General features: G+C 35.9%; 1 protein-coding gene across 1 annotated transcript; it reads left to right on the top strand.

The window, feature by feature from the left end:
• The first annotated feature begins 3,734 nt into the window (after window positions 1-3,734).
• Window positions 3,735-10,081, top strand: cgref1 (cell growth regulator with EF-hand domain 1). The gene is made up of 8 exons (XM_044140484.1): window positions 3,735-3,796; window positions 3,916-4,144; window positions 5,424-5,529; window positions 6,787-6,855; window positions 7,982-8,055; window positions 8,646-8,770; window positions 8,933-9,034; window positions 9,629-10,081. The coding sequence occupies exons 2-8, from the start codon at window positions 4,135-4,137 to the stop codon at window positions 9,872-9,874; spliced, it is 732 nt and encodes a 243-aa protein (XP_043996419.1). The 5' UTR covers window positions 3,735-3,796; window positions 3,916-4,134; the 3' UTR covers window positions 9,875-10,081.
• Window positions 10,082-10,364: the final 283 nt, after the last annotated feature.

The raw sequence follows: 10,364 nt of genomic DNA, 5'->3' as shown, positions 1-10,364 counted from the left end.
CCCCTTTCCTGTCAGCCTACTTTCAAATAAAGGACACTAGAGCCCACAAAAGACCCCCTGGTGGGGAAAAAACCCAAATAAAACCCAAATGCATGTTCATATTTTAAAGACAAAATAAAATATGCAAATGTCATCACATCCTATTTTCAAACTCATCATTTAATTTAATCTTCTTGCTGTTTCTGCACTGAAAAAATACCAAAGTATTTTGGTCGTTTCTAGTGCAAATAACTTGAAATCAGACAAAACTAACTTAGAAGTGACTTTGCAGCAAGATATAAGAGCTTGTTTTAAGTAAATAATTCCTTAATATAGATGAAAAAATACTAGATCCATTGGTTGATTAATTTACCTGCCAATAGAGCAAGTATTTTTCATCAAAATGAAGGAATTATTGACTAAAAATAAGCTCCTAAATGTTGCTGAAAAGTCACTTCTAAGTTAGTTTTGTATAATTTCAAGTGTACGAAGTTATTTTCACTAAAAAATAGATAAAAATGCTTGGTGAGATTTTGTATTTTTGCAGAGCGGAAGTCTCAAAGAAATTTAATTATTAACTATTTAACTGATGAATTTGACAAATATGACATTAAATAGTGATATTTGTGTATTTTATTAGAAACTCGACCAATATTACTTGGTAAGATTTTGTATTTTTGCAGTTTGCATTTTGCCAACTGATCAGCAAACCTGTTCCTAAACCCATCTCACATAAATCTAAACTATTAAATTTTGCAAGAGGAATAATCACGAAGAGCTTTGAGTTGCGTCCGTTCAAAGAGTGTGAGGCCCACACACTGAATGCAGATTGGGACGGCATGTACCAATTACTGCAGTGAGCATACACTGAAATGGCACCGAGGTCGAGAGGTCAAAAATAGACTCACACGGTTTTCACTGTTAGGGGCCACCAAACAGAGGAGCCTAATCCCTGTTATGTAATGGAGGGATGTCCTCAGTTTGGAACGTGTGAGCGTCACGGCTGTGTGAGCACGCTTCAGAAAACAAAGACGTGCAGTTGTGCGACACTGTGCAGAAAAGTCAGTGTCACTAAACAGTCCTTTAGGGAGAATTATTGTTTTTCTTTTCCTTTTGTGTACTTTTGGTGATTTTTTTAACCTTATATACAAGTCGTCAAACATATAAAACGCCTTTCAAGCCCATTAAATCTCTTCATTTCTTTATGTAATCAACACAGAGTGAATTATTATAAGGCAGAAGGCAACCAAGAAATGATTTTCAAACATTTTTACAAAGACAAATCTGAAAAGTGAAGCTGTATTTGCCACTTTAAGGCAATACTTTGATGAAACACCTTTTGTTTCACCAATCTAAAGTATGATGTCATTCTGGTGGATTACCAAAGTTCATCATACTTTTACACTAAAACACATCAGTTATGAAAAGTTTGTATCATATTCACAATTTTGCAATGTGTTGTGTTGGTCAATCCCAATAAAATACATTTAAAATTTGTCGTTGTAATATGATAATATGGAGGAAAATTTAATGGAAATGAAAACCTTTGCAAAACTATCCAATTTGTGCAACTTTTCTGAAAATAGTAAAGCTGATGTGTAGTAAAACATGAACAGCTAAAGAACAAATTTGTTAAACTTGAGTAATTAATTGTTCCGTTTTTGTAATTTTGCCTCTTGATGCTGTGAATACAACTCCAGGCATAAAACATGGAGTTAATACTGTTGGTGGATGTAAAAGAATACAGATATCTTACCCTCGTACTCATATTTGACAGTAAATCATGTGAATAATTGCAGAGTAATCTCGTTTCCTGTAAGGGCCGTCAGTGGGATGCTTGCACACCAGCTGTGAAATAACGAGTCAACATGGCACTGCAGTCACGAACAGAGACGACTGACCTGCAGTGTAACGCTTTTCTTTTCATCCTGCAGCTGGAAGGTCTCACACATTCTTCCTTGACTTTTAATAATGTGTGTACAGCCACATTTAATATGAGGTAATATGGTAATTACTGAAAACTTGGTTTTTCATTGTTAATTTCATTTAAATGTGCATCCTTACATCGTATAATGATTTTCTTTTATTACATCTGAAGTCAAAAACTCTGGAAATTCTATGCCAACCTGCAAGGAAAAATACTTTTTGTGTATTAATTGCTGTGCTGTTGCGTGGAAGGAGAAGATTCTCCTGTAAATTTAAAGTAAACGTCAGAAAACAAACTTTCTGAATCAACACAATGTGTGCCCTAGTTATTTTTGGAAAGCTCTATTATATACGTTTTGTAAAGTGAAACAAGGAGGCCAGACTTTAAATAGTTGAATTCTTCCTTCAGCTCAAATCTGTTCTGTCGTGTTTATTCTGTCTTTTATTGAAACCTTAAGGACTCGTTCGTTTGGATGTGGGAAGTGAGCTTGTGTTTGCTTTTGTGTGCGTAGTTTCATCTGTAATTATCTGGATGAGTAAAAAAACTAACATCCTTGTGTTTCTATGGCGTAAGTACTCATGTTGCTTTAAGTAAATAACACTTTGTTGTGGCCTTTATACTCTGTACTGCAGCTGGTAAGATGGCTGATTAAACTAGGTTGGCACTGATTGTCTCTGCTCCTTAACTTCATTATTAATAACTTGGTAAAACAAAGTTCTTCTTCAAGGTTGAGAAAACTAAATGGAAGTTCTTTTTAGGTGGAAATCTTTTATAAACTTGTCACTGAATCTCGTTGTACTTCCTAAGATGTGGCATTTAATGAAAATATAATAAGCATTTAAAGATTTGCATGTGGCCAATTCAACATTTCCCACAAAACTATATCGTGAATTGCAATTTGACACTTAGAGCTAAATAAAATGCTACAGGGACATCTTGTGGTCAGATTGTAGAATTGCAGCTCTGCCCTTTATTTTCCAGGTGTGGACTGAACCATTTTAAAGGGGGGATCAGAAAACATTCAGTATTTTTAATCTTTAATTTTAATCTACGTAAATCCAGTTTAGAGATGCGGATTTTATTAACCTGTCTTCTCACTATGATCCTTTTGAACCTTTGCTATCTATACATCTATGAATGGAATAATATGTAGGAGTCTGCTCTGCAATCGGTGGGTCGCTGGTTTGATTCCCGCCATCACCAGCATCCACTGAGTTATATTTACTCAATGGACATGACTGATTTTGTTGTAAACTGCATTTGAGGGTTTAAATATGAATCTGATGTCACTTAATTTCATATTGTACAAAACTGTAATAGAAAATACTGCGCAGTTCTTAGAGATAAAAATATGAGACTCACAATTCATAGCTCTGTTAAAGTTTCATGATAACAGAGGTAGTTTTGGTCTGATATTAGAACTTGAGACAAAAATAGAAACTAATAGATGGGAGCAGTGTCGATTAATCTTCGTCCCTAATGGGGTCTGGAAGGTTGCTGGTGCCAATCCCCAGCTAACGTTCCGGGCGAGAGGCGGGGTTCACCCTGGACAGGTCGCCAGTCTGTCGCAGTTGTCGGATGATATAATTTTTAAATATTAAATCATTGATAATTTGATTTGACTTTTTACCAAATACGTTTTTACTCTTACTTGAGTCATTTTTTAGTTACTTGTTACTTTTATTTAAGTAAACGTGTGTTGAAGTAATGCTACCCTTCCGTCCAATTGTGGGTAGTCTAACCACCTCTGTAGCAATTTAATTTATTATATTTTGGCACTTTTGTTCCTCCATACAGGAATGGCCGCTGCGCTTTCCTTTAAAGCTACAGCTGCTGGATTTAAGCTGCACGTAAATCACAACCCTAAATATGCTGCAAAAACAAAACGATGTGAGCATTTCACCCACACGAATGAGCTGCTGCTCCGCCCATTTAAACGAAGTGAAAGCTGAGAAGTGATCCAGGATTACAAAAATAAATATCAGGTTTGCGTGTCCGCACCCTTACAGGAATGTGACTGAGTGCGTGGACGTGGCGTTGCAGGAAAATCCCGGACAAAGACGGACCGGGCTTCTCCACGTGGAGCCTGCCACGGAGCAAAACCCGCATCGGGGACCGGAGCGGGGGAGGACGCAGTGCTGCAGAGCCGGCGGGGCGGTGCGGGACGGGACAGAAATGGACCTTTAACCTGCGGAAATCAACGCGTTTCTCCTGTCAACACTCCAGCTATGCATTCAGGTAGGCTCGGTGTGTAGATTATACAGCTGCTGCACTGATTTTACCGACAATAAGGTTGTTTAAATATTTAGATTTCAGGTTATTAAGGATCCTGGAATTCAACAAGACCTCAAATATTTATCCGAGATGGAGGTTTGATGTTAAAGGCATCATTCAGGAACCAGTTTGTCTCGTCGTGTGAATGCGGTGACAGATAATGCTGCAGCGAAACGGAGCAAATTGCATAGACTGTATGAGGAAGCTGCAGGGATTCAATATGAAGTCTGATTTAAAAGGAAAACATTTTATACGGGAAACAAAACCAGATTATTTTTAAACTCATCTGCACTAACTGAAGGTTTCTCAGCCTGTTTCAAGTTCACGTCTGTCGATTTTAGCATTACATTTTATGTTTTCTTTAAATTAGCAACCTACAAAAATCAAATATTCTGCTTTCACTTTTAAGATTATGGTTAAAAAGGTCAACTTTCAGAAAAAACAACAACACCTTACTATGGGAGACATTTTTCTGCCTATGTTGCAGTAAAAAAGCGAATGTTCTGCATCCCATTGTTGTGATAATTATGATCAGGCTTTATCTAATAAGTAAAACATGATCAAGTCATCAATACAAGATTCATTTATAAACTCTGCTCTCATTGCAGAGGTGGAAATGGCTTCTGTAAAAATAAAAATATTGCCTTCACTGAAAAACATACAAATAATATTTCCAAAGTTTTCATACAGAGCAGTTTCTACAAATTACAAATGTTATCTCAACATTTTTATTTCAGTTTTCGCATTACATTTAAACCTAAAAAGTCTGTTTTCTTGGAGTCTTGTAAATGTTCAGACTGTTTTAGTTAGAACCATTCAGATTTAACAAATACATTATTGTGAATCCTTATTTATAGTCACATCAAAGAGAAGCTATTAGCAGAAGAAAATTAGCTAATTTGCTGTAATGCATGAAAAAAACCTGCAGTTTTTATTCTCAGTTGAAGGATAAGTAGGTCAAAATGAAAACTGCCCCTTTAAGATTAGTTATTGTTATACTTTGTTCTTAGAAATTCAATGTTTTATGGTCCATCCAAATGTTCTCTTTATTATTAAGCATTTTACTACAGTACTCCAAAATAGGATCAACAACTAAAACACACATTTTGTGTCCTTTACTAAAAGTTAGATGGTTTATCAGTGTATTGTTCATAGATTTTTATTGTTTAAATCTTGAAGTGTAACAGTATTCAGTGTGGGGAGACGACACTGAATGTTTGATCCCCTCATTGTGTATTTTCAGGTCTGCTCATGGGGTCCCGGCTGGTCCAGCTGGTCCCACCTGCTCTGTCCCTGTGTTTCCTCATAAACCTGAGCCTGGCAGCACCAGGTCTCCCTGGGACTCAAAGGTGACCCAATTACTCCATTAGCGAGCCTCACTCATCACATTTATAATATTTGAAGCTGAAATTTAAGCTAAAGCACGTACAGGTGAGAGAAGATGTTTAGATTCCTGTTTCACTGTTTGACACTAAATCAGACTAAACTATCCCTGTTGTTGGTAAAACAAAAATTATTTTTGGTAAATATTGGGTGATGTCCATGTTGCACACCTAAAACCATCCGTCTCTGAAATAAGGAACCCAGCTGTGTTTATACTAGCATGTAATCGTTCGGACAGTTGAACGCATTTCGTTCAGAGATCTGAAAACTTTATTATATCTAGAATTCTATTTCTGATCTTATAATTAAAAAATATCTCTAATCAGTTTAGTATTTATTACATACGACTAATATTGATAATCCTGTGGGAACATAAAACAAGAAAGAAAATTGTCCGATTTGACGTCAGACATTGAGAGAAAAAGTGTATCAACTGAATTTCTATTGTTTACTTTTGATCAATAGTTATTATAAAGGGGCAATGGCATTAAAATTTTCCGTATTATTTAATACTTCCAGTTACTACTGCTTCTAAAAACACCCAAAGCGCTAAAAAAAAAAAAACCCACCAATGTTTTTTGTTGTCCAGAATAATATTATTAAGTCACATTCTACAGGCACTTCGCCATCACCTAGCAACCCCAGCTGAGCCCAGCCCGTCACCTAGCAACCCCAGTGGAGCTCCAGAATATTTGGTCAGCTGGTTGTTGTTGTTGAATTACCATCCAGAAACCACTTGCTGCATTCTTGTTGGTTAAGCAGGAGGCTCCACTTGTGCTTTTCAAAGATGTACGGTTGTATAATTGTGCATCTGTTTGCATCCACTTTCATGTACAAGTGTAAATGTTGATTTGGTGAGTGTGGCTAGCAGCAGCTTATTTGGATTCAAAGTGACAAGACGCCCCAAAGCGTCTCATTCTGAAGAAGCTTAAAATAAGCAGAAATGAGTAAAATAAAATCTCATTATCTAAAAATGATTTTCTCCAAAAATACAATACACATGTTATAGTCTATACACTAATTCTGACCTGTTCAAAGTAGCTTAATAGATTCTCTTTAAAATAAGAAAAACATGGCCAAAACAAAATTCTGATACAAAAATAAAAGAGTGCTGATTTGCTGCCTCTTTAGTTGGATTTAAAATAAATAAATAACACTCAACACGTCAATAGCTCTACTTTAGTTTGTTGTTTTTATTATGTTGTTATTTGTTCGTCCTTTAGGGAAGAATCGGATGTCCGTCCCCCTCCAGGACTGATCAATCCCTTTGGCTCTGGAGAACAGGAACGCAGGTGAGAGGCCTTCAGACGAGGCCCGGCCGATGAACTGCGACCTCACTCCGAGTCAGAAATGGAGTGAGGTCGCTTCACTTTCTTAGGAATGAACTTTCTAAGAAAGTTCATTTCAAGGTTGTGCCCACATCACATCTCATTTCCTCCAGCCACACTATTAAGGTTTTACATCATTGCTAGCAATCAAAACCTTGCATAAAGTAAAATCATCAGCCATTGTTTTCGCCAGATTGCTTTCTAAAGTTGACACAACATAAAACTGAGACTGGAACGATTAATCAGATTAATCATCATGAATCAATTAATTGTCCACTAATTTAGTAATTGTTAACTGTAGTATACAGATTCCAAAAGACTTTTGCTGAAAGCTCAACATTTTCAAAGGTGTAATTAAGCTAAAAGTGTTTAAAAAATTATATATTTTGCATTTAATATTAAAAAGTCCTTCTTTGTCTGTAAATGTTTTACTATTCATGTGGAAGAGAAAAAAGCCCCTATTGACCAATTTTTGCTACTCATTTATTAATTGGTTAATCCAATAAAACAAAAATCAAAGGATATTAGGAAAGATGCTAAGAAATACCTGGGCTTTTCACATGTTGATTCTAGGAAGTATTTGTTTTTCACTCGAATATTTTGCTCCAAAATATCAAGTGTTCACTGAAGAAATATTATGTTATTGCATTTTAGGCAATAAATTGTCTTTTTTATTTTAAATGTTGTTTATTTGCCATTGTAACATTGTATAAAAAAGGCTTAAATACTGCAGAAAGTGCCCATTTTTATCTGATTAATCAATTGTCAAATAGTCAATAGATTAATCAATAACTGAAATAATTATTTGTTGCAGCCTTAGGCTCCATGTTTAATTTTTTACAGTGGACTGAGCAGGTTCTGTCTCGTCACTCTGGACTTCGGTTTCTGCTGTGCTGCTGATGCGGCCAGAGCCAAACGCTGATAAGAGTCCAGGAGGAGAAACCCCAGACTTTGTTTTTATTATTATTATTTGAATATTCCCAGTTCACATCTTTATTTTAATAATAATTTCACCAGTAAATTTTTTCTATTTTTATCTTTTACTTTCTGTTATTTCCACCTGACGTTTTGTAAAACTGTGTAATCGCAGGTTGTTGCAGAGCTACATTCAGCAAAGTCTGCGCAACAGCCAGGGAAGTCCTGACATCACTTCTTGGGAGCAAGGTAAACGACACCGGCTGCAAACAACACTTAATATCCAAGATCCATACACATACGGATCAGTAAATCACTGAATTAATGAAAGGGTAACATATTTTAATAATTTAACTGAAGAAGTAAAAGCAACATATCAAACTGCTTGGATCATGGACTTGATTGTTCCCCATTTTATCACTGATTGGACCTGAAGCAACTTGAACTTCTTTACGTAACAGACAGGACAAAAAGAGTAACTTTCCACACACAAAAAGAAAAACTCAGAAATTTTGAGATTTGTCTCAGAAATTATCCAGAAAAAAAGGAAATTTCTGAGTTTCAAAAGTCAAAACAAACTAGCATCCTCCTGCCACTTCCTGTTGTCTTCTTTGCTGTTTTCAACAGTAGTAACGTCCAGCTGTTGATCACGTCTTGCATGATGCGAAAAGGTGTTTCCATTAGTTTTGCAAACGAAATTTAAATCAATACGGCCAAAAACCACCTCATTGTGGCACAGGAACTTGTTTCTGTTAAATATGAGTTTTTTCTAGATACTTTTTCAAAGTGAAATTTAAATGAACTTTAGTATATAACTTGTCTTCTCTGTTTTGCTGCAGAGGTGTTCTTCCTGTTTCGTCTCTACGATTATGATCGCAGCGGATTCTTGGATGGCTTGGAGGTCATGAAGCTGCTCTCTGACTACAACTCCCATCATGCACTAGGGCCAGAGGCCAGTGAGCAAGTAAGCTGAAGTGACTGAATCAGACTTTTGTTGTTTTTGAAGCCACTGTTATTGAACATAATCTGTCCGATTATGTAATTTTTAAATATGTAAATGCGATCTTCAGGGTTATCTGGCTGCTTTTTTAAACGTGTCCTTTCTTTTCGTGCCTTCTGGGTTCAGGTGGTGTCCATGGTGGATTTCTTACTACAAACTCAGGATCTAAACCAGGATGGCCTGCTGGACCCTTCAGAGCTGCTGTCGCCTTCATTTATTAACACACAGGTACACTGACAACATAAACTGTGACTGTTGGCAAAATGTACGTAACACATTGTTTCATCTGCAATATTTTTTGATTTAAAAATCTGAAAGTTGTTATATTTAATAAACTACCTCTAATTGTCTTCAGAAGCTGCATTATTAGCTGAGTTGAGTAGTACCTTTTAGCATAGGTACTCAAGTACCTTTGTAAAGACACTTGAGTACTTTATTTGGTAAAGTAAAGTACTTACTTACTTTACTTGGAAAAGTAAAGTAAGTAAAAATGTAAAATGGTACTTGAGTATCCTTTTTACCAAATACTTTGTACTCTTACTTGAAATAAGATTTTTTTTTTTGCAGTGTGACCAGTAAAGACTACTAACATGTTTAGCTTTAGTATTAGCACTAGGTAGCTAAACTAGCTAGAGCTAGTACCCATCACAAATGAAAATCCTTCATTCAGCATTTAACAACTAATATAACTGATAAAAATACCAATAATTGTAACAGCTGTTAATGTCCTCGAGATTTCCTCTATTGATTTACTGTCACATGTTTTTTTGTTTTTGTTTTTTACATTATTTTTTTAAGTGACGTTGTTTATCTACTTTAAAGGGCTCAAGCAACAACAAAACACCTCACCAAGAGCAGGAGTTGGCAGAAGAGAACATGCAATCAAACACAATTACTGTGGAGTCGAATGCAGGAGCGGTGGAGCAGAAAGACGAGCAGCAACTGGACGTAAAGACGCTTCAGGACGAAGCCATAAAGCAAACAGAGGAACATCAAGATCAAGAACGTCCTAATGCGTTAGCAGAAACCCACCATGACCCTGTGCATCAAGGACAACCAGAAATATAAATATTAACCACTTTACCACTTAGCCTGCTTTAGAAAAAACCTTTAAAGATGCAAGATAAGTTATAAATGTTTCACTGTAAAGTGTGTGTTTTTTTTAATATATGAATCTCTAAGCATATTTTAACAAATGGCTGTTAAAATGCTGGGCCTCTTCAACGGCTTTCTGTCACATTCTTTCTATGAATAAAGTGATTCCCACAGCTTTTACACAGGTAGAGGTTTTAAATTCAACTTTCCATAAATTAAAATGTTATAATTGGCAGAAATAAGTAGTCTGTTCTGACATGCTAGAATGCTATATATATATATATGTTAGTTGTGTATATTCAATGTTGACAAATATCCTATTTCAGATAAAATTGAAGTGGTGGTTGAATGAATGAAACCTGGATTAGTTTGTTTTCAGTTTTTCCTCTGCATACAACCAAAAACGCATCCACTCAAAGATGTTATATCTTTATTTTAGATAACTTAACCAAACTGACAAAGG

The sequence above is a fragment of the Gambusia affinis genome, linkage group LG02 (assembly GCF_019740435.1).
Source record: "Gambusia affinis linkage group LG02, SWU_Gaff_1.0, whole genome shotgun sequence".
Classification (NCBI taxonomy): Eukaryota; Metazoa; Chordata; class Actinopteri; order Cyprinodontiformes; family Poeciliidae; genus Gambusia; species Gambusia affinis.
The sequence above is the reverse complement of the archived record's forward strand: the minus strand, read 5'-3'. Positions and strand labels throughout refer to the sequence as shown.

What these genes read in the sequence shown, in the direction of transcription:
- cgref1 (XM_044140484.1), top strand. An exon ending in TCTGGAGAACAGGAACGCAG is followed by an intron (nt 6,856 to 7,981) that starts GTGAGAGGCCTT and finishes GTGTAATCGCAG; the next exon opens with GTTGTTGCAGAGCTACATTC. An exon ending in CTTCATTTATTAACACACAG is followed by an intron (nt 9,035 to 9,628) that starts GTACACTGACAA and finishes TCTACTTTAAAG; the next exon opens with GGCTCAAGCAACAACAAAAC.